Source organism: Caloenas nicobarica, chromosome 12, assembly GCF_036013445.1.
Source record: "Caloenas nicobarica isolate bCalNic1 chromosome 12, bCalNic1.hap1, whole genome shotgun sequence".
NCBI lineage: Eukaryota > Metazoa > Chordata > Aves > Columbiformes > Columbidae > Caloenas > Caloenas nicobarica.
In genome coordinates, this window is record NC_088256.1 from 6,683,503 (window position 1) to 6,706,165 (window position 22,663).

Genomic DNA, 22,663 nt, shown 5'->3' on the forward strand with positions numbered 1-22,663 from the left:
GCCTGGCAAACAGTATATATTTGTTATAACTTTATTGCAGAGCATTCTGAATATCTGGAATGTACTTTGCTCAGAAATTGATTTAGTACTAGGTATAGCTCGCACTACTTCCGATTTGCTCTGGATTTTAATGGTTCTTTGCAAAGCTGTCTGATACCAATTTATTTAGTATTAAAACAGGAGGAACAGCCACAAAGTACATCCTAAAAACTTTATAAGCGACCTTCTTTTTTAGTCTTGTTCAGAACATTTGATATGTTAAAACACGGCAACACAGCTTTCAGATTTATCCGAATGAAGAAAGGATTGCTTTACACACTTCTCTCTGCACAGAAGCGCACAGGACTGCTTGTTGCCAACCTCTTCCTTGTGCACATATTGGAAATGCAGAGTACTGTGTTCTAAATAACATTGTTCATGCATGAGAAGTAAAAAACCAAGGACTTAGGATGGTGTCAAGGCTTTTATGGCTCAGAACTTGTTCTCAAAATAAACATCTTGAAGACAAAGGTTGTTCTTGAGGGTGACTGCAATAGCCCCAAGACTTGCAAGGAGTAATTGTGACAAGTAAAACACTGAAGAGCGATGTATATAAATGTGACTGCCTCTTTGTTTCTTTCCAACTCGTTTGGTCAGAATCCTGTTCTGAATACTTCAGAAAGCAGGTAACTAAGATGTCACTCCATGTTTGTCTGAACAAGGAGGAAGACTTGAAGTGTGCTGTGCACTTTGTTATTGTAATTTAGTGGGTCATTCAAGCCAAACTGTCGGGACTTCATGCTGCTACAGGGAGGCCGTCTTACTGGGATGTACCTTGAGAGAACTTCTGGGGAAGCTGGAAAGGTTGGCTGGACTTGAAAGTGTACCTCTTTGAAAAAACAGTTTTCTAATCTCTAGATGCAGCTTGACTTTGCCTCCAAGAAGTAACAGAATTGTTTTTTTTTTTTTTTTATTTTGGACACATGTACTAGATAAATCTCTGTTTGCATAGTGGTTGAATACTTGTAAGTAAAAATAACAAATGGACTGAAAGTAAAAAAAAAAACCACACACACACAAAAATCAACAACAAAAATCTTCTGACTACGAGATTGAATACAGGGTGTACCCTCATCTGGGTTTTTTGATGTGTGGCAGGGAGGGTGGGGTTACAATTAGAATAGCATGCACTGTGGATCGGTGCTTAATTTGTACATAAAAAGGAAAACTTTGTTTAGGGTAGTTTGTATTGTAAGGACAACATTAAAGGCACTGTGTATCGGTCATTTATTTCCATTTAAAAGATTATATTTTTGAGCAATGGAAAGTGTACATGTTCTCATTTATACATTGCTGATAGGTAGGAATATAGAAAACCTGTTGCTATTACTCTGAAGATGTATTTTACTTGTCATTGGTATACACATCACTGCATCACTATGCAGATTCTCATGATCATTTATTTAAAGAGACTGTCGTAACTGGTAGAGTTGCAGCAGGAATTGTAACATCAAATCTTTCAGTATATCTCAAATGTGTATCTTTGTGATTAAGTTTTATCCTTTACCAAATGTTTGGCTGTAATTTCATCTTGGAGCAATGACAAAATAGGTGCTGGAACAGATTTCCCTCACCCCAACCCACACTTTATTTATTTAATAGATCTTGGTTTGTATGTTATGTTTTTTTTTCCCATAACAGGTTTGTGCCTTTTATTGGATATTTATTTAAAACAAGCTACTATAATTTAGGTTGTCCAGGCTTTTTTTCAGGTGTATTCTTGTACAGCTGTTCCTTTCCATGAGTTCCTTCATTTTATAAGAATAGGGAATGTGTGGAAAATATACTAGCCACAAACTTGGGAAAAACTTTGAGGGTTTATGTTCTATGACTTAATAATTTTTTAAAATGAAGCCTAGGCATAATACCGGCTGTGATATTTTAATTGTGGAACTTCACAATTTGTTAATATACAAACTGGTTGTTTTATAAAACTGCTCATATCCAATTATTTGATGAAAAAAGTTTTGGAAAAAAATAAACTTTGGCACATGCAATGTGTGTGTGTGTGATCATTCTTGAGTGTGTTCTCAGGCTTAAGGTTTTCTGTAATTTACATTTAATGTAGTATTACAGCTTATTTGAATTATCAGTGTAGCTAAACTTCTTCAGTTGACAAGTTCTCCTGTGGTGCAGTTTTCCTTTGGGAAACAGTGATTGTTTTTTTCTGTGCAGGGCGATTGCACTGATGGCAATTGATGGAGAGGAAGACACGAAGCTGTTTGTATCACACCTGGGTTCACACCTGGGTGACTTCAGGCCCTCCCGGGGTGTTTCATGTGGGAAATGGGCCTTAACCAACACATATTGGGCTTTCTCATAATTTTGTACACATAGAGTCACTATAGCGTAGGAAGTGTAAGGGTTGTTGTTGTTGTAGGTCTGTGTGTCACCATGTAACAACCCCCAAAATCAAAAATGAACAGCGTGAATGGTGATTAATTGTGGAGTGTTTGCTTGTAGGTGCTCACGAGCCTTCTGCTGGCTGTGGGCAAGTCCGTGGTCTCTGGTTCAGGGATGGATGCTTTAGTTTTTCCCAAAGCTGGGTCACTATTTTAGCCACCTCCTTGGTGTAATGAACAGGGGGTAGAAATTTAAACACAGAACTACAGGCCAAGCTTTATTTCTGACCCTTTAGAAATGTTTACTGAAAGTTCTTATGTTTCTCTTGTTTTCTGTATGGCGCAGGCCGGGTTTCACACGGCACCCACGTGCTCACAGGCGGAACAGGCAGCGGCTGCAGAACCCGCTCCCCGCCGGGCTCCCGCAGGCCGGGCTGAGGGGGCGGGCCCGCCCAGCCAGCCAATGGGCGACGCGATGGGGCGGCTGCGCCCCGCCTCCCCGGTCACCTCCGCCCGCGCGTCATCGCGTCACTCAAAGCCTGACAGCCAATGGAGGGGGTTGCGTTGGCGCTGACGTGGTGACGTACCGCACCGCCGTCCCAACGGCGGCCGCGCACGCACCGTTGGTTGCCCAAGATGGCGGCGGCCACCAGCAGCGAGACGGGGTGCGGCGGGGCGGCGGCCGACAAGCGCGGCCCCCTGGGCATCCCCCAGGCGGTCTTCGTGGTGAGCGGCGGCTCCGCCGCCCGGGCCGGGGGTTGGGGGAGAGGAGAGGAGGGGAGGGGGCTGCGCTCCGGCAGCCGGGCCCATCCCCTGCGAGGCGGCACCTGCGGCGGGGCCGCGGCCTGGCGGGCGGTGCCTGAGGGAGCGCGGGCGGCGGGGCGGCCCCTCCGGCCCGGCCCGCGGGCTGAGCGGGACCTGCGGCGCCTTCCCCGCCCGCACCGGCTGTGTCCGGGGGGCCCGGCCCGGCCCGGCCCGCCGTGTCGGCCCGAGCCGGCCCCGCGCCGGAGCGCGCCTCAGCCCTGCAGAGCGGGCAGGGCGCTGTGCCCCGCGGCGGGGGAGCCTTGCGCCTTCGTCCTTTAGTTCTGCCTTGGCGTTACTACTGATACACTTTCCAGCAAACTCAGTTCCCCACTTTGAGCGTTATCGTCTGATTTCCCAGGCCAGCTCACATGCCAACGACGAGCACGTTACGAGCGAGTCTCGCCGCTGTACCCAGCGAGCCGTGGTTCCTCACGGCAGCTCCTCCCGCACGGGGCCGTGTCCGGTTCATCAGCCGATGCCGCCCTGCGCTCCCAGCGCCTTTCCCGGCATCTTCCTCTCAATCTAGTGCTTGACAGTTGAGCAGAACCGCTCTTCAGAAGCGACCGCAGTGTCTGGCCGGGTTTCCTGACTTCTTGAAAACCAAAAAATATGTGTCTTTCGGAAAACAGGCTGAACTTGTTAATCCTACTTTAGAAAGTGACTTACCAAGTATTTAATAGTTCTGTTCGCTGGTTGAAAATAATTCATCGAGTTACATAGTGATGTAATATCAAAATTATTTGTTGCCCGCTCTCTTATAAGCTAGCTCTTGGTGTGCTGTCTTGGTTGCTACTTTATTTTGTTTGATCAATAACTATTGATCGGACTGGCTATACCTGGCTGTGTGGGAGTCATCTTGAAATGTCAGATGTTTGCCCTGAAAGCTTCGTTTACCATGCTGAGATTTCCCTGCACTTTGAAAAGCTATATTTTTCAGATCTGTCTTCATATCTTTACCAGAGCTGTTTGGACTGATCAGGTACAACTGCTATTATAGAAATAAATTGATTTGACTTGCATTTTGGTACTTCCAGGTGTAGTGCTGGTATTACCTATGTGTGTTGCTAGGGTGCAGGTCCTGAACAAATGAGCGCAGTACACTTGCTTTCAAGTGCATCCAGATCCTACTTTTCTCTAAGGTTCTTTTAGCAATTATTGGGGTCTGGCAAATCCTACTGGGATGCAAACCCGTTGCTGCCTGTGGCGACCTTCCTGCCACTCCCTTATGGGAGACTGATGTAGATGCAAGTGAAAGGAAAGGACCGTGGCTTCAGCTGCCCTGTGAGACCCGATCATCAGGACAGAGGAGAACGTGTGGTCTGTGCTGACGCTGTGGTGGAGGTGGCCATCCTGGCAGGGAACAGGAGAGAACCAGCCTTGGCAAACACAGGGAGGGTGTCTGTTGCATCCCTTGTTTTCATGGTGGTAGCTGCTGATGCAGTTCACGTTTGGTTCCATGTCATTCCCTTTTGATACTCGTGTGTGAAGTATCTGATGTGCCGTATGTGCCGTGTGACCTGGGAGAGCTCCGAGGGTTGTGGCTTAGGTCTGTGTTTCTCTTCAGTTCTTCATAACCTTGTGTCTGGAGGTAAAACCCGTTGAAGTTTCCTAATTCTCAGTTTTGAGAGGTGCTCTAATCAAAGGCAGATGTCTCTGCTGAAGAGATCCTTGATGGTGATTTTGGAGTATTTGGATGTAGATGTTAAGACAGGTTTTTTCTTCAGAAAATAGGTTTCTGTTTCAAAAACATTGTATGTTATCACAATGATAAAGAATTCCTGATCACTTGCTTGACATTCCCTCCACTACGGGCTACAGGGGCAGCCTCACTGTCAGTCTTGTCTTTAGAAATGTTTTCTTTAAGTATCTTGATGCAGTAAAGGCTCTTCAAACAGTTCATGGCAGATACCTTTTCTTAGGCATTAATCTGTGGATTCTTGTGCCTCTCCAGATTTCAAGTCATATTAAGCACTAACTCAAGGCTTCACTGGAGTTTAAAAACCAGTCCAAATAGAACTTCCAACCTTCCAACTCTGTTTTCTTTTGAACTTTTGTCCAGATGTCTCCAAATGAAATGCCTTCCTTATTGTGCCTTCTTTAGCAGACGTGTGAGTGGGAGGACAGGGGATGCAAATCTCAAAACGTGTCTCTTGTCATGTTCCCTGTAAATGCCCACAGGTGATGACAGCTCTCCGCAGTGGCAGAGCGAGTGCCTGCAGCCCTTTCTTTGGGTCATCACTCAGAAGATAAACATAAGGCTGCATGGGAATGCTCTATCCTGCTCTGTTTCAGGACTTATACAGAGTGTCACGTGGCTTGGCTTGAAGTTTGCAAAGGCTGTGTTAGCTTTATGGTGTACAACAATGCTGTTTTGTCAGTGAATTTTTTTCCTTAAAAGATAGAAATGAGTTTTGGAAGATCCTTACAGAACCTCTCAGGGAATTCTGCAGTTGAGATGCTGCGTGACACACCGTGAAGCAGGGATCCTGATAGCATTGACACCCAGCTCTGCTACAAAGCTGTTCCGTTCAACGTGAAAGAGGTGACCGTGTCTCAGCCTTGCAGTTGGGTAAGACGCGCGCAAAGCCCAAGCAGCAAGACTTGGAAGTTGCAGTTGAAACCTGGCTGGTAAATCTGAGCCCACCTTGGACTGGGACATTATGCAGTGGGAAGAGATCACCAGTACACAGGGGGCCTGGATTCACATTGCAGCATCTTCATTTCAGGAGGACTTGGGTTCTGTCTTGTCTGTCTGTCCAAGCAGACGTTAGCTGAGGCACAGGTGGGCTGCTGGGCACTATGCAGGGTGAGTTGTTACCCACCTGCTTTTTCTTTCTGTCTTGGGTGATTTACATGAGCAGAACAGTTTCTACAGGAGGAAGTTTCGTTTCAGAACATCCTCAGGCCTCGCTTCTGCAACACTTGTCTGAATCTAATCCTTGGGTTTTTCTGGCTAAGTCTTGTCTACAAGCTTCATCAGGAGGCAGGAATGCTTCTCGTTCCGGTGCCGGTGAGGTAGCTTAGGGCGTTCCTTGGGCTGTTGGTCTGTAATGTGGTCTCTTGGGTTCTGTTGTACCACCTAGATCATGCTGCCTGCTCAAGTCTGCTCTGGAGTTCTTACTTCTACTGCAGATTTCCTTAAGGAAGGTGGGTGACCTCTTACCAGGTTCAGTAATTTCATAGTAAGATTCTTTAGCCAAGAGAGCTTAGGAGTCATAATGGGGGGAACCAGCTATATTTTGGATATTACTTTAGTAATGTGATATAGGCTTTTTTTTCTGATGTGAAACTACTGGAGGGGAAAAGGACAAGCTGAAGAGACCTCTGGTTAGGCTTCCATCAGACTTTACAGAGCTCTAAAGACAAATATAGACAGAATTACTGCAGTGGACGAGTGTGATCATCTTGAATTATACATAAGTAAATGTTATCCAGGTCAGAAATGCGCGGTTGGTCTCTGGCCCGAGGTGTCCCTCCCGAGGCCGCGCTCGTCGCCTGCAGGCAGGTGAGCGGCTTCCTGCCGTCTGACGGGGACACGTGCAGGGTCCGCGTCCTGGCCTGCTCCGGCCTGTGCGCTCTGGCTGCTGTTCCAGTTGATGGTAGGACTGGCTGGAATTGTTCTCTGGAGGTTTCTGTGGCTTCCTGTGACTATAGGAGCAGCTTTTGAAGATAAGCTGTTTACTACCATCCAGCCTGCCTGAGCAGATACCACAGGTTTCCCCAGCTTTGCCTCTTTCTCTGCCACAACATGCTTGATCAGGCCATGATTCTTTTCCTTCATCAGTCTTATTCTAAGTAATTTGTAATCTGATCAACCACAGAGAAGCATTAGCTCTGCTTTACAGATGGGAAACCAAAGTTTAGGTGTGGTCTGAGGATGTCCATCCATCAGCCAGGACTGAAAGCACCACCACCAAGGCACTAGCAAATATGGTTATGAAATCATCCTTGCACCTATTCTGTAGTTCCCTACCAAAAAATGAGGAATGGGAAAGTTAAAAGGTGACTAAGAAAGGAAACAGAATGATTTTGTACTTCACTCCAGAAAAACAGAAGTTTATTTACGTATGAAAGCCCCTCTAGACTTAGCTGCACTCAGATGAGAGTGTGACTGTATCCAGGATTTCTGTAAAACTCATCTAACACTGAGGGTTTCTTTCTCCCCTTCAAGGAAGATGTAGATTCTTTTATGAAACAGCCTGGAAATGAGACAGCAGATGTAGTTCTTAAGAAGCTGGATGAGCAATATCAGAAGTATAAATTTTTGGAACTTAATCTTGCTCAGAAGAAAAGGAGGTAAGTCATAATTTTTGCAGAATTGGGAAATGTTTAGCACAGTTTTATTTTTTAAAAAATAAGTCTATTTTTAAAAAATATCCCAAGAAGTAAAAAGTTTATGTTAGGAGAGCTAGTGTTTGCAGTACTTTGAGGAAAGCCCAGAATTTTTTCTTTCCTCTTCCTAAGAATTACATGCAAAAGAATGTGCAGTATTGCTGAATTGGTCCATAAGCTTTTTAAGGCCCAAAAGTACTGTTATAGTCTCTTAATTTTGTCAGCCTCATTTAAATAAGAATATGGTTTTGTCAGATAACTACTGTATCAAGCCTTTAACTTTTGGTTTGGTAATCTCGTCTCTCTTCAGTAGCTTCAGTCTTGATCTGAAGCTGGGCAAAAAGCAAATTTTTAAAAGCTAAAATCAAAGTTTCAAGTAATATTTCGTTTAGATTAAACTTCTCTCACGGAGAAAGATCCCTCCTGATCTCCACTGGGGATTTTAGCAAAGAGGCGTCTGTTACTGTTCACACGTTTGTTCCAGTCTGGAAGCTGTTGCGTTGCTGTGCTCCAGAAAAGCAGCGAGCCTCCGCGTGCCGAGAGGCCGGCCAGGCCGGAGCTGCGTTGCCTGTACGTGCCCTGTCTTTCACATCTGCATTTGTAAACCTGGAGAGTGTCAAGCTTTAAAATGGAGGTTGGATTGTGTAATAAAACTGATCACTTGTTTAGGAAACTTTGTGTCTCTGTAAAATAATAAATTATGACTGTTGTTAATTCACAGGCTAAAAAGTCAGATTCCTGAAATTAAACAGACATTAGACATTTTAAAACACATGCAGAAGAAAAAGGTAAACTATTTTGAATATCTAATGAGTATGAGAAAAGCTAACTACCTTTCCACCCTAACAGAACACATTGCAAGAAATGTTTTGGAGAGCACACTTAATATGCCTTTATAAATAACAGAATTGTTTTTAAAGGTATGTAGTACTCTTTGAAAGACAGTTCAAAAAAAGTTAATGTTTGTAATGCAAACTTCACTTTTAATAATGTATAGATTGCAGCTTAGATTTACCTCAATCTCTGTTCTTTAGAGACATTTCTATATTGTTTTTAAATAGTATCCTTTTAAAATGCCTTATTCTTGGAGCTCTAACTTTAATGTTGAATTAAAATTATGTAGAGTTCCATCTAAGTTAAAGCTATATCTATGGCAAAAAGCAGAAAAGTGTGCTCTTTACTTTGAGTTCTATGTCTGACATAAATTTCCAGTGAAAATAGCAACTTTAAGTTTTATCATTTGTCTTAAGGATTCCACAAATCCAATGGAAACCAGATTTTTATTGGCAGATAATCTCTACTGCAAAGCTACAATTCCTCCTACAGATAAAGTTTGTTTGTGGTTGGGGGTAAGTAAAATGGACCTTTTTCTGAAACTATTTGAATAACTGACAAAAGGCTTATAAAAGACTGTTGTTTGCTGTTTTGTGTGTACTTCTAGTGGCCATGGGCATAATTGTGCTGGGTGCACAGTTAGCTGTGTCCTGTCAGCAGGGCAAACCTAACACAATGATTTCAATGCGTTAGTGAAGGTTTCATGTTCAGTTCTATTTGGTACCTGAATAGGAAGTCTTCAGAGAATTGTAATTTTGCTGGATTATTCTTTCCAAAAAGCACATGCGTGCGTGTTTTCCTTATAGCTTTGTGGTTCAAATTACCATTCAGTATTACCTGGGATGGGAATGTGCCCAGCAAAATAACTTAGTTTGGCAAGTAGCTTCCCAGCTTCTCTGCTGTATTTGTGTTTAGCGTCTTGGTTTCCCTTTTCATGCATTTTTTTAGGGAAAGATGGGATTTCTGTTACTCGCAGGTACCTGCCAGCATTTGGAGTGGAACTTGTGCTAAAGACTGGTGGGTTCAGAGCTCCAAACACAGATTTCTAAGTACTTAAGCGATATCAGGTTGGGATATTTTGTATTCAGAGGCTTCCTTGTATGTGGAGGTAACCTGCTAATGTTTATTTTGAGACTTCTAAATCCCGGATGTGCCCAGATCCCTGTGTTGGCTGCCAAACAAATCCACTTGGTTAGGACAGAAACTTTGTTGACGTGTGCAGCATCCAGACTGATGGGGCAGTTACTCCCAACCTCTCCCACTTCTTTTCTGTCATAAAAAGAGAAGATTTGTCTGATACCTGTTGCTTTTAGGAGACTGTCTGCAGAACTGACAAACATTGACTTTCATGGAACATCCCATGTTTATTTGTAACAGAGTATCAGAGAAAGTTCATCCTATTAACAGTTCATACAGAAAAGCTACAGGGAAATGCCACAAGCAATTTATTCTATTGAGGTGTTCTTGGCCTTCTGCCTTTATTCGCCTGTTACCATTACCATTACTGGGGAAGCTATGTCGTCCAGTTATTTAAAAGCAGAATGGCTCTGGCAGCTCTGTGCAGCGTTCCCTGGGATCATGACTAGTCAGGAGTACGTGCTCAGGGCACAGTTCTTGAGCGGGACAAAGCTCCTCTGCTGCATCTTCACTTGTTACTGCTCTTTTATCTCTTCCCGTGGTAGCTTCTTACTGAAATAAAGATTTGCAGATTAAAAACCACCACCGCATAGGACAGGACTTTTATCCCTGTTGTATCTTTAAATACCAGAGATCTTAAGGTTAATCTCGAACACAACAAAAGTTGTTTCTGGAGTTCTGTGGCACTTGGAAGGTGCTACTAAGAAATGTGAAGTCTCTCACTTTTCAAATAGGTTGAAAATGAGATACTGATACCTGAAAGGCTGAATGCAGTCCACAGGGAGAGAAATCCCGTGTTCCTTAGCTATAGGAAGAGAACTTTTTTTAAGTCACTAGAGGCATTTATGATTCAGTTACTGAAGTGGTGAAGGCCTCAAGTGGATTCTGGCATTTCTCGTCCTGACTCTTGTCCTGGCCTGTCAGGTCAGCGTCTTGTTAATGTGACAAGTCATAAACGACAGCCTGCTAGGACTTATTCCTTACAATGCAAGGTTAAAAGCTGTTATCAATCTTTCTTTTTTTTTTTAGGCCAATGTGATGCTTGAATATGATATTGATGAAGCTCAGGCTCTGTTAGAGAAGAATTTGTCAACAGCCACAAGAAACCTTGATCTTCTAGAGGAAGACCTGGATTTTCTTAGAGATCAGTTCACCACTACAGAAGTCAGTATCCTTTTTTTAAAAATTTATTTGCAGGGGAAGAGGTGTAAGTAAAGCTAACATACAGGTGATTACCAATTTCCTGACATGTTTTTATCTTAGTCTGGCTGCCCTTAAAATTCCGTAGCACTCAGGAACGTAACCTTTTCTAGGAGTGAAATGGGATATCGTGTTTCCAGTGCTGAGCTGTGTGTGGTTGACGTAGCAAAGCTTGTGTTTGTGATCGGGTTCCTGTAACTCCAGCTGCGCTGGTTGCAAACCCAGACTGGGACTGAGCGGGAAGTGTGATGGGTGCTGTGGGTTGATGGCCAGGTGCCCGTTTACTCTTGCCGCTTCTCTGGAGCGTATGAACGTTGTTCTTTAGGCTGTTGCTGATCAGACCCTATTCAGCTGCCAGGGCGATGTTCTCCACACAACACAAGCCCAGCTGCAGCAAGCTCTGTGCTCGCTTGGGCAGTGCTGCACTTCTAAAAAATTTCTTTGTTACCATGAACCACCTCCAGGGGTGTGGGTGGTTTATTACAGTTTCTACTTAAAAACTGCTTTAACAGTGAGCATAGCCATCAACTGAAGCATTAAATTTAGGCACAATTACTTGTTTTTTCGAGTTGATACATAAGCTTAGTGCTGCAGGAAGTTACGGATGCTTGAAATAGGCGAATACAGCAGATACAGGCAGGTTGGCTGAGGTCTGACAAGAGTAGCTGGAAGTAAAACTAGAAGCGTGTTTCTCTGTAGTACCTTTTCAGAGCTTGTTAAGTAAACGCTATAAATGCTGCAGTTAGTAACAGTTACTAGTGTTCCTGTCTGTTAAGCTTTGCGCCGTCAGCTTTTTCATTAAATTGTTTCTGTATTGACAGTGTCAAGTAAGTGAAGCGTGGCCAACTCTGTAGCCTGCTTTCCCCTCCCCTTTTTTTCTTCCTTTTCTGAATGCAAGAGCTATTTCCTTAATTCCACACCCCCAGATATGGCTAGAGTTTATAACTGGGATGTAAAGAGAAGAAACAAGCAAGACCCTTCCAAAAACAAAGCATAGTTTTGCCAATTTTAAATGTGGTTTCCATTTCCAAATATTTTTTATTTAAACACCCCCAAGTTCATTGTTAAGGGACTGAGTTACTTTAAGCATTTCAGTAAAATATATAAAAATTAATGGTGAGCACCATTTTATTTATTTGTAAACTCGAAATTTGGTTTCATGCATGCATCATGAAATGAATTATTTAAAAAGGCACCACACAGTCCAGCCAAGGACATAGAATTTTGATCAGACCAGTCTGTCATAAATAAATTTCTACCTGAAAGCTTGTCTGAAAAGTTGAGGGGCATGTATGAAATGGAGTCTGCCATTTTAGCAGGTGAAGGTAATGCAGGGGTTTACTTTTTCATCTGTGTATAGCTGATGAAGTTCAAGTTGACTTGGAATGCTGCTGTAATGTTCTGGGAAACAGAAAAAATACAGGGAAGTCTTGGATTTTGTTTCAGTCAGTTAACTGGCAGCATCAATCTGCAAGCATTCCTGGATATCCACTTTGGATAAACTTGGTTTTAGTAGTTATTGGTTAGTTAACTGCCTGTTGCTGAACTCTTAGTACTTTAGGTACAGCCGTTTGTGACTTGTCTTCAGAGAAGAGCGGTGAATGGAGTAAACAGCACAAGATACATCAAGACTGCAGGTGATCTCACTCCTTTCTTTTTCATACATGTGCACACACCGCTTATTTTTGCAAATGCGTTGAACAAGGACACCCAAATGCTGACAGCCTTGTAAACGAGAAACCCCGATTTATGATCCCTTAGACAAGATGTTCAGTTCCAATGTCTTAAGGCTCTCAGCCTCCCAGGTGGTGAAACCTGTATTGGGTAAGGATGGTTTCCTGAAGTGTTACTTCTGGTGTTAACAGTTGGAACATTTTTTTGGTTCTTATGAAGCCTTGCAAGTTTGTTGCCTTTTACCTCTGCAATTTCTTTCTAAAATGAAATGCTCAGTGGTGATGTCAGTGGCTAATATTCACATTCTGTGACTGAGAATACAGGTTTCGCTGTAAAACAAATGCAAATGTTAACTGTTCAATCTTCATGTAAGAAACAATATACCTGTAAATTTTTTGTACTTTTATTTCATGATATTAAAATAGTAAAACTAAACAGTTGTGGCAAACACCTGTTTTTGTGCATCTTTGTTTGAGAAAGTCATGAACTTGATTGGTGATCTCTTATAACGTTTCCTTCCCTTAACTGGGGACAGGGCCATGAAAAAATTCAGTTGAAGCTGCAGATGTCAAAGTGTAGCTGCTGAATGCTGCTGGAATGCAGTGGGGAGTGTGAGTCAGCGCATCTGCATTTGTGAGTACCAGCGAGTGTAAAAGAGCAGGAGCTGCAGGGATGGGCGTAAACCAGGTAAATCCTAGAACCAAGGCTTGGCTCGGCCCTTTCCTGCAGGGCGATACTCTTTGTGCCAGTCTTCGGCTGGAGCAGAGAAAGGTTTAGATGAAATGCATTATTTGACTAAGAGGTATTTCTGTCCCCTGCTGCACTGGGCGGCATGTGGGGCACTCAGGCTGCTTCTCTCTCTTTTCAGAACGTCAGCAACGACAGGAAAGGCAGCTGCAAACACCTCCTGATTTCTCTGGCAATTTTCGGTTTGGATTAACGAGATCCCAACAAGTGAACGCGTGCCCCACCCCCGCTCTGGCTGGTCCTAAGGCAGCAATTGCCTTCCTTTGTTGTGCACAATGGAATGACGAGTTAAGCATTTCTGCACCAGCAAAATAAGTCCTGTGTGCAACTGCCAATGACCTAATGCCGGGGATCGGGGTGCCAGCGTTAGAGCTGGAATTGCTCAGTAGGTTCAAAAGGTGTCTGCCTGGGGGATGGGAGATGGCTGGGGCTGTCCTAACTCTTGGTTTGGGTGTTTGATACGAAGTAAATTAATTAAAAAAACCAAACAAACTCATAGGCAAGAACTCAGGCTTCCCTGTGACTGATCCTCATCCAGTGTTGCTCTGGTCTTTGTTGCTTTGAGCAAGAACAGAGGGTGAGTTTGCAGCAGCTGTTTTAGCAGCTGCGACACCTGTCCTGCTGCTGGTTTTTTTGTTTTATTTTAGAATGGCTGGTGTTTCTATAATTGCAGTGTTTTCTCTCAGCAAGGGAGCGGGCTGGTTCTGCAGATCTGGGCCTTCGCAGAAAAATGGACAGCGGAGTGTTGCAAAGAGCGGCTCTATTGCTGAGCCAGTCCCTGGTACGACTTTCAGTTCCGGCTGCGGCACAGAAAGGGTACAGGTAGTAAACGGGTTACTGAGAAAGAGTGGGGAGGGGGAAAGAAAAAAAAAAAAACACCAAAGTTTCTTTACAAGTTTTAAATTTCACGTTATCACGTAGTAACCATTTTGCTAAATACAAGCATATTTTCAGTCACATACAGACAGCTAAATACAGCATTATTTTCACATTTCGTTACAGTGCATAACAGAAAGCGAGGAAAGTGTATAGTATGCTTTTATTCTGGAGGTTCTGAGCAATTTCAGTCTAACATGCAGATTGTTTTTAATGTGGTAAAGACCACAGAAAGTTAGCCTTTTTTTTTTTTTTTTTTCACTTTTGTCCTAGAGTAAAAGAGCTCCTGACCTTTATCCTGTGAAAGGTATCACCTTCTGATTCTCTAAATCCCTCTTGCACTAGAAGTCAAAGCATTAAAACCAGTTGTTAGAAAAGAATTCTTAGCATATCCTGTAAGTTCTTCATCTTAGAAAAAGCATTCCAAATTTTGTACAGATGAATCTACATTTCCTATATTTTAATAAGCTGTCTAGAAAATTCAAGGAATTAGAAAAACATGTATATAATTTCTCTATAATTTAATATAACCATTTATTACCTCTAAGTAGTTAAGACTGAGTACATTTTCTTCCGTACTGTTCCTCTTTAGAATTACGACACTTGTATTTTTCAATTGAAGATTTACTCCGAAGGCCTGAATGCGCTTACTTATTTAGGCTTTCTGCAACATCTCTCTGGGAGAAGTAGAGGGGAATTTCCAAAACTCATTAAATAAAACATTGGTTGTTTCTTGAAAAGTGATCTTTCTCTGCTGGCCAGCTTCCTGCACAGAGAATTACAGAATTTTACTATTGCTAAAATGCTGTTTGACCCAGCTTCTAAGTGCTGTGTTCCCTTCAGTGAGACAACTCACGACACACCTTGTGAACGGCTGGACCCTGACAGAACCAAGCGGTCTGAGAACGCAGAGCCTGCCCCTTTGGAGCGCGTTTGTCCTGCCTGCGTGAGAACGGACGCACAGAGCTGGTCCGAGCGAACCGCGCTCTCCGCTGGCGTCAGCCCACGAGAGCCCCCGGCAGCCGGGCTGCAACCTTCTCCAGCTCTGCTCACCTACAAAGAGAAGTTGTAAAGGGAATTTTTTTTTTTTTTTTTTTTTTTAAATCTTCAGGGTATTCATACAACCACCACCGAATCTGCCTGGAATTCACTGGGCTGTAGCACAAGGTTTTTGATCCATTTACAGCCTGTTCAGGAGTGACCGGGGGCCCTCAGCAGTGACAAGCTTACCCTGCCCTTCTTCCAGTTTGCTGCCGGTGCCGTCCCAGCAGGTACAACGCTGCTGCTGCTGCTCCCCTACAGAGCCCAGGAACTGAAACTGGTCCTAGAACACTGAAAATAAAAATGTTACTCATCTTCAGGGGTTTGGTTGTTGGTAGGTTTCTTTGTTGTTTGGTTTTGTTTGTTTAGGTTTTTTTTAACAGCTTTAAATACAGAAACCACAGGGTTTTTTTCTTCATACAGACCTGCCCATGTGCTGCCAACTGTGAGAACAGGTTCAAAGGGAGAAATAGTCCAAATTCAACAGCAATCAAGAAGACACATGCTTTTATAGACAGGGTAGCTTAAAAAGCTGTAAGAAGTATTTTCTTCTTCTCTACTTAGAGGCCTAAAATCAAGTCCTAGATGCTTCTTGTGTTTTTTTTACCTAAGCCCTCCCTCCTGCCCGTTAGCAGTTTGGTGTATAAAGCTTGCAAACTTGAATAAAAAAAGTCACTATAGTTTTGTTTGTTTTTAATAGGCTGAACTTGCCCAGTTTGCTACAGGAGCACAGTTACCCTGCTGCACTTCAGAAGCTTAAGTTAAAACTTAGTGGAAGGAAAGCTCAAGTGGCCCATGGCGTTCCCAGAAAACGTCCACCTATGTTTAGCTTCTGTGACACAGCTACCACCCCATGCTGACCAACGCCAGACTGGTCCTCTTTTGACAAAACATGGAGAAAAACAATTTTACTCTTGAGCTTGTTTTCTGGCTTTTCTTTCCACCTGCTCAGCCAAGTCGTGTGCTCCTCCCTTCCAGTGCCAGTTCTCCCACAGATGCCAAGAAAGAAAATGGCCAACAGCAGAAAGTGCTGATGGAAGGTGTTGCTTTCCACACTATTTTACTTCTTTAAAAGCAAATCTCTCACTTTAGGATGTCTGATGCACCTGAGTTAAGCTTTTCAAGTTTTTTATTTTGGGGGGCGGGGTTGTTTTTTTTTTTCCCTTCTCCATTCCTCCTTGTGACCTGGCTGATAAGACACCCAGAAGGTCAGCACAGTGCTGTCAGCAAGACAGAAATGGTGGTGTGTCCCACCTGGATGCAACACCTCAGCCTTGAGATATGAGGACATGGTTCTCTCTTTATGCTCTTGATCACTTAATTCCATGGGAAAGCCCTGAACTCAGGGTACTTTCAAGGTACTCACCCAGGCAGTAGATGCGTAAAAATGCATTGAATAATTACTACTGGAGCGGGAGTTGCCACTTAGAATCCCAGCTCGGCACAACAAGAAAAGCACTATGAGAAGGAGAATCATTTAAATTTTAATTACCAATCAAATGACTACTGTTTTCCTCTTTAAATCCCACAGAATATTCTTTGCTATCGAACCAGGTTCAAGAACATAAGAAAGAAAATTCGGGAGTGTGCATACCATGTCAGTAAACTCCTCCTGTGGAGTTGGCCTTACGAGGAAACGGTAGCTGCGCTGCCTTTACACCTTCCTGGCAATGAACAGCTGACATAAACCAAGATGTCCTCTTTCTTTCTCTCTCTCTGCCCAGTTGTCATACTAATAAAGTATCCATTCTGTGACTTTAATACCCAGCGTGGAGCTATAGATTTACTTAGAAGAGGACATGTACAGTACCCTGGGATGTGCCAGCCCATTCAGCTCTCTGCATACTCTCTCCTGTCTTCTGCAGCCTCTCATTTCTGCTTGTTGTCTCCTTACAACATCTACATGCACCCTCACTCACCCTCCGTTAGGCTTGTAGCCCCCCCAGTTCTGAAAGATTATTTGGAACAGAACATTTCTTTCCAGAGTCTGTTCTGGTGTCCAAAACGTGGGAAGCTGTTCACAACGGGAGCGTGGCTCTCCCTTCTGTCACGCTGAGTTCACTTAGTAAAGTACATTTGGTTAGTAGAGTTCATCACCACTTGCCTCGCTAGAAGAGCTCAGCACAAGCATCGCCTATCTGATTTCACCACTTCTTCTGAAGAGTGCACTACGTTTGGGACAAACCCACTCTTTACCCCTTCCCATCCCTCTTGGATTGAAATTTCCCCCCTTTTAACAAGCTCGTATATATCTCGAGTCAGATCAGTGAAGGCCTTCTCCACGTTAATGGCATCCCGAGCCGAGGTCTCAATGTACTTCATACCATATGCAGCAGCCAGTTTCTCAGCCTCGTGCCTGGTGACTTGTCGCTGTGTGTCAAGGTCACACTTGTGACCTACCAAAACGAAGACGATCTGGTAGGGCTGGACGTGCACCTTGGTCTCTTCTAGCCACTCGTGGACGTTCTGGAAGGACCTGCGGTTTGTAATGTCAAAGAGGAGGAGTCCGCCAACCGAGTTCCTGTAGTAGGCTCTGGTGATGGACCTGCAAACAAGTGAGCCACAACACAAGAGTAAGTTACAGCTGCCTGGGAAAAATGGCAGAGTGAGTTTCACATCGGGTTTTGTTCGTTCGTTTCTTCTGATTTTTTTTTTTTTTTCTGAAGCTAAATGTAGCCTTTCTGAACATACATCTTTTGCTGAACAACACAGCATTACCACCACTCTGTCTACCCTGCAGAATCCAGGGCAGAGAAGGCCATTCAGGCAACATCTTGCCACTTTCAGCTTGCGTTCTGTAGAGCTTGTCATTCAAAAAGACAATCTTGGCTTAAAGACTTCATCCTTGGATAACTAACTTCCCCACCAATTTAATACAGCTCTGTTGAACATCCCCACCACCATTTTTGGACTCTCTTTTCTATCGTGGATTTCTGTATGCCCTTTGCTGTCAGCCTCAAGAGTCCCATCCCCTGCCATGTAAGTTCTCTGAAGACCTTGTCTAACCCATTAGTTTAGAAGCACTGTAACAAATTAAAGGATTCATTTGAAACCAAACTCCCGCTCTCTGACAGACACATAAAAGAAGGAGGCTACAGAGCTGGAAGGCGGATCGTGGGGTTGTAGCTCCTCTCCACACCCCCAGGGCCTCGGCACAGGGACATCCACTAAGCCGGCGCTGTCTCCCAGCCAGGCTGACCGCCCAAGTAACAGCAAAACGATACAACAGCTTCCTGGGGGAAATCTGCATTACTGTTGGTCTCAGTCCCGCCAAACCCTGACAACATTAAACAGTAACCAAAAAGACCTCCCAAAACAGGGGCTGAGAACCGGAGCGCATCTTCCCCAGCTCCCCCGAGCCAGGGCTTCCACGCAGGCAAAACAGCACGTGAAACCAGCTCATGGCGATGGAGTGGAGCTGGGACCACGAGGCTGAGCAGAGCCACAGCTCGCTGACTGCTACACCACGAGGAGCCAAGAAGCGGTAAAACTGTTGTGTTCCTGCAAAGTCATGGATTTGTTCTAAATCCAGAAGCAAGAGTTGATTTCAGTCCCTGGAGGAATTCACAGCTGGGCCTGAACTTTTCTTGCTAAGAAAATGTAAGCACTGCAGCATTTTTACCTTGGGACAAGTGGGGTTTTTTTGGTACATGCAAGACTGTTGTTAGTGGTTATTTGGTCCTGTAGCTGTGTATCTAGCAAAACTGCCCCAAGAAAGGATGAACTGGAGGTCTCAAGGATTGCTTTATCAACAGACACACAGTGATGGGTGAAAATCCACAGCCAAAACTGAAGAAAGCCAGAAGAGGGGAAAAAAGAAGGTTGTCTGTGTTTGGATAATTTCTTCTCTCCCAAGTATCTGGCTGAAGGACAACAGTAGCTCTGCACACTTGGCACGGAGGGAATTAGATCTGCCTTTTGCTATCTAGCCAGCTGCAAACTGACATTGGCGCTTTGAATTCACCCCCACGCTGTCACAGGCATTTCTGCTTCTCCCTTGTGTTTGGTGCATCCGCCTTGGCTCCTCCTGCCAACATCCACAATGCCCCAGGTACTTCTGAAAGACGTGACAGGATCTGAGCTGAACGCTGCTTTGAGGTAAAACTAGGTGAAGGTCTCAGTGCCTTTTCTTAAAGCCTTTTCCACAGACTGTTCTCCTTGCTGGCCTGCAGGAAGCAAACAGTATTGCCTTCACGCTGTACACAACTCCCCGATTGCCTTCCAAGATTCCTGATTTCTCTCCTCCCGCCATGCTCATGCAGAGCACTACAGGTGTTTGCATCTATTTTGGCCAAGTTTTAACAAAAAGGTATTGCGTCCATCTGTGAACTCTCCCCTGCTCTGTACCACAGTGGGATTCTTGCACGCGGGGTCCACGGCTGTCTGGCCGAGTCTGTCCCTCTCAGCGAGGCAGAGCTGCCGGCTGGAAGGGAACAGCTCTTCTGCGGGTGCTGGTACCCAGCTCCGGGGAGCGAGGGCTGCACAGGCTTCGGCTTTTGTTCGCATTACACAACATCACATTTCAGACAAGGAAATCACAGCGTTTCAGCAACCAGAGATGGGCAAAACCTGCTGGATCTGGGAAGAATTCGACCCTGCTCTTCCACATCTCCTAAGCAGCCTCAGTGCTGCCCCAGGCAGCACATTTTGGGCCTTGATCTGGCAAAAGAGAATGGCACATGCTTAATTGCAATTTAAGCCTTGACTGCATGGAAATTGCTTCTAATTTATGGAGACTGAAAGAGCTCACAACGGGGGTCAGGAAGAGCAGAAACGTAGCACAGCTGCAAACCAGAGAATGCCAACAAGGTGTCTTCAAAATTAACTATGGTGGTTTCTTCCTTGTGTGGCAGCTGTTAAACTATGCAAAGCAGACTAGAATTGCTAAAATCAGAGAACTCTGTGAAAAAGCAGAGTTCATTCTTATGACTTTCCTTCTTAAGAAATCCCCTGTGTTATGACAAAAAGTTTAAGGGTTCTGGAGAGCACCTGCACCATCGTGTTTTTTGCCAGTGCTCTCAAGCCCGAGAGGCTTCAGCTTATTCCAGTATTAGCTACATCTTGCCTTTTGCCCAGAAAAATACCTTGCAGGAGGAGCCCGGGAGCTGCTGTCTTCATGGGGCACAATTTGCCACAGGGCTAATGGTGATTTGAAAGGGATATACACAAACCAGCCTTTTTGCCTGTTTTTTTTGTACTTCAGAGTGCACCATAAAGGCACTTGGGTTTGCTCATTTCCCCATAGCTTCTCGCATTGAGGATTTAAGCTTGCGCTTTGGCGAGGGCATTTCACAGCTGCACAACGTGATTTTTTTATGTCCCTCGCTGCTGCTGCCCCTCACGCTGTTCCTGCCTCTGCCCATCGCGGCGGTGCAGCTGCCCTTGCGCTGAAGGTCGCCTGCTCATCACGCCTACAAGCCCAGCGCCGGAGGGGCAGCCCCCAGCACTGAGGGTGAGCGGCCTCCAGGGCCCCAAACTTCCTAATGTTTAAAAGGAAGGAAATAGAAGCAATCCAACAGCTTTTGCTCTTCACGGCAAAGGCAGGAGCGGAGGACAGCACCCAGGGGTGTTCTCTACACACCTCAGCCTGCGATCCAAGGCTGGAAGCTGATGCAACCGCAAGCTAAAGCACCTCCTCCCTCAGCAGAATGAAGCACCAGCTCCTCGCCCCGAAAGGCTGCACGGTAGCAGGGGAAAAACCTGCCAGGGGGTAAGGACTGACTGCTGCACATCCTGGGCCAGACGCCAGCGCCGCACAAGTGAAGGAAGGTGGTGAGGGGTGGAGGTAGGGGAGGTTTCATCTATTGAATGAAACCAAAACATTCCTCAGGCGAGTCATTACAGCACAGAAGCAGAAGCTACGTGAAGCTGCGCAGGGATGTGGAGCAAGGAACATGCTCCCGGAGGGAGAAGGATGAAAGAGCGGATGAGGGTCTAAGGCATGAAAATTACAAACAAACAGGAGGCAGGGAGCTGAGGGTACACTGAAACTCCTTCCAAATGAGCACTGTCTGAGCAGCACATGTCCTGTGGCAATACCAGCCCCCTGTTTAGATGGGAGCGAGCCTGCTCCAACCACGACTGCTGCTCCTACCATACAGTTCTGCAGGAAACTCCTGGCACAGTCCCACACGCTGCCTTTATTTTTCGTCACCGACTCTTCGCTACTATTGCTTAACCTCTCGAATGGTTTGTGCCCGTGCAGCGCTCAGTGTGACGTGCTCCGGCAAGCACCTGTCACCCCTGCACGGCCACAGCCACGGGCTCGTCCTGTCCTACAGACAGCTGGTCTCTGCTGTCGCTGCAGAGAACCAAACCGCATATTCCATTGCATTTAGCGAGCCTCAGCATAACTGTGTGCAGCTGCGAAACATCCTGGTTACTGCCTCTCTGCACCAGCGCAGAGCAGCCGCTTTCCCCACCGAGCTGCACCCTCTGCTGCTCCACTCCAGGCTGCTGAGCACCCCCGAGCCTCAGCAACCCCCGAGCCCCAGCAACCCCCGAGCCCCAGCAACCCCCGAGCCTCAGCAACCCCAGAGCCCCAGCAACCCCCGAGCCCCAGCAACCCCCGAGCCTCAGCAACCCCAGAGCTCCAGCAACCCCCAAGCCTCAGCAACCCCAGAGCCTCCAGCAACCCCAGAGCTCCAGCAACCCCCAAGCCTCAGCAACCCCCGAGCCCCAGCAACCCCCGAGCCTCAGCAACCCCCGAGCCTCAGCAACCCCCGAGCCTCCAGCAACTCCCGAGCCTCCAGCAACCCCCGAGCCCCAGCAACCCCCGAGCCCCAGCAACCCCAGAGCCCCAGCAACCCCAGAGCCTCAGCAACCCCAGAGCCTCAGCAACCCCAGAGCTCCAGCAACCCCAGAGCCTCAGCAACCCCAGAGCTCCAGCAACCCCAGAGCCCCAGCAACCCCAGAGCTCCAGCAACCCCAGAGCTCCAGCAACCCCAGAGCCTCAGCAACCCCCGAGCCCCAGCAACCCCAGAGCCTCCAGCAACCCCCGAGCCCCAGCAACCCCAGAGCCTCAGCAACCCCCGAGCCGCAGCCCAGCGCCGGGGCCCGCGGCTCCGGGCCCTCCCCGGCGGCAGCGGGGTCGCTCCTCCGCATCCACACCCTGCACATCCTGCCCATCCTATGCATCCCACACACCCCGCACATCCTATACATCCTACACGCGCGGCCATTTGGGGCTGGAGACACAACCCCGCTACACGAAGCGGTTCGCTTCCCAGGTGCTTCGGGGGCAACGCTGCAAACAAACAAACAAACGAGGCGAGGGACGCCGGCAAAGGGCGCAGCCGGACCGCGCTTTGTCTCATTCGCCACACGCTCCCGCGCCCCCCCGCACCAGCCGGCCCGGCCCCGCCGGTCTCACCGGAACCGCTCCTGCCCGGCCGTGTCCCAGATCTGCAGCTTGATCCTCTTGCCCGGCTCGATCTCCACCAGCCTGGAGAAGAAATCCACGCCCACCGTGGGGTCGGAGATCTGGGCGAAGCGGCCCTCGGTGAAGCGGCGGATGAGGCAGGACTTGCCCACGGTGGAGTCGCCGATGACGATGAGGCGGAACTGGTACAGCCAGATGGCCTCCATGCTGCCGCCGCCGCTCAGCGCCCGCCCATGCCCGGCCCGCGGGCCCGGGG

At 46.3% G+C, this 22,663-nt stretch overlaps 2 protein-coding genes across 10 annotated transcripts; one reads left to right on the plus strand and one right to left on the minus strand.

Moving 5' to 3' along the window:
• Positions 1–2,982: 2,982 nt before the first annotated feature.
• Positions 2,983–12,822, plus strand: VBP1 (VHL binding protein 1). Its single transcript, XM_065643022.1, has 6 exons — positions 2,983–3,107; positions 7,357–7,481; positions 8,239–8,305; positions 8,768–8,866; positions 10,518–10,656; positions 11,615–12,822. Exons 1-6 carry the CDS (start codon positions 3,018–3,020, stop codon positions 11,683–11,685), a joined length of 591 nt encoding a protein of 196 aa, XP_065499094.1. The 5' UTR covers positions 2,983–3,017; the 3' UTR covers positions 11,686–12,822.
• On the minus strand, positions 9,731–22,663 carry RAB39B (RAB39B, member RAS oncogene family). 9 transcript variants are annotated; one of them, XR_010606852.1, is made up of 4 exons: positions 22,399–22,663; positions 17,351–17,571; positions 14,527–16,484; positions 9,731–10,040 (listed from the first exon to the last, which is right to left on the minus strand). XR_010606852.1 is itself a non-coding variant. In XM_065643020.1 (3 exons), exons 1-3 carry the CDS (start codon positions 22,611–22,613, stop codon positions 16,369–16,371), a joined length of 552 nt encoding a protein of 183 aa, XP_065499092.1. In that variant the 5' UTR covers positions 22,614–22,663; the 3' UTR covers positions 13,941–16,368. The 9 variants fall into 9 exon arrangements, 3 of the variants coding, with proteins under 3 accessions (XP_065499092.1, XP_065499093.1, XP_065499091.1); XR_010606849.1 differs by lacking the exon at positions 9,731–10,040 and adding an exon at positions 12,020–13,909 and having other exon boundaries at positions 14,277–16,484; XR_010606851.1 differs by lacking the exon at positions 9,731–10,040 and adding an exon at positions 13,939–14,326.

Bases quoted from the DNA above. Each gene is read 5' to 3' on its own strand.
- RAB39B (XM_065643019.1), bottom strand. From the start codon at position 22,613: ATGGAGGCCATCTGGCTGTACCAGTTCCGCCTCATCGTCATCGGCGAC. The intron at 17,572-22,398 runs GTGAGACCGGCG...ACTTGTTTGCAG, and splicing joins GCCGGGCAGGAGCGGTTCCG to GTCCATCACCAGAGCCTACT.
- VBP1 (XM_065643022.1), top strand. From the start codon at position 3,018: ATGGCGGCGGCCACCAGCAGCGAGACGGGGTGCGGCGGGGCGGCGGCC. The intron at 3,108-7,356 runs GTGAGCGGCGGC...CTCCCCTTCAAG, and splicing joins TCCCCCAGGCGGTCTTCGTG to GAAGATGTAGATTCTTTTAT. The intron at 8,867-10,517 runs GTAAGTAAAATG...TTTTTTTTTTAG, and splicing joins AAGTTTGTTTGTGGTTGGGG to GCCAATGTGATGCTTGAATA.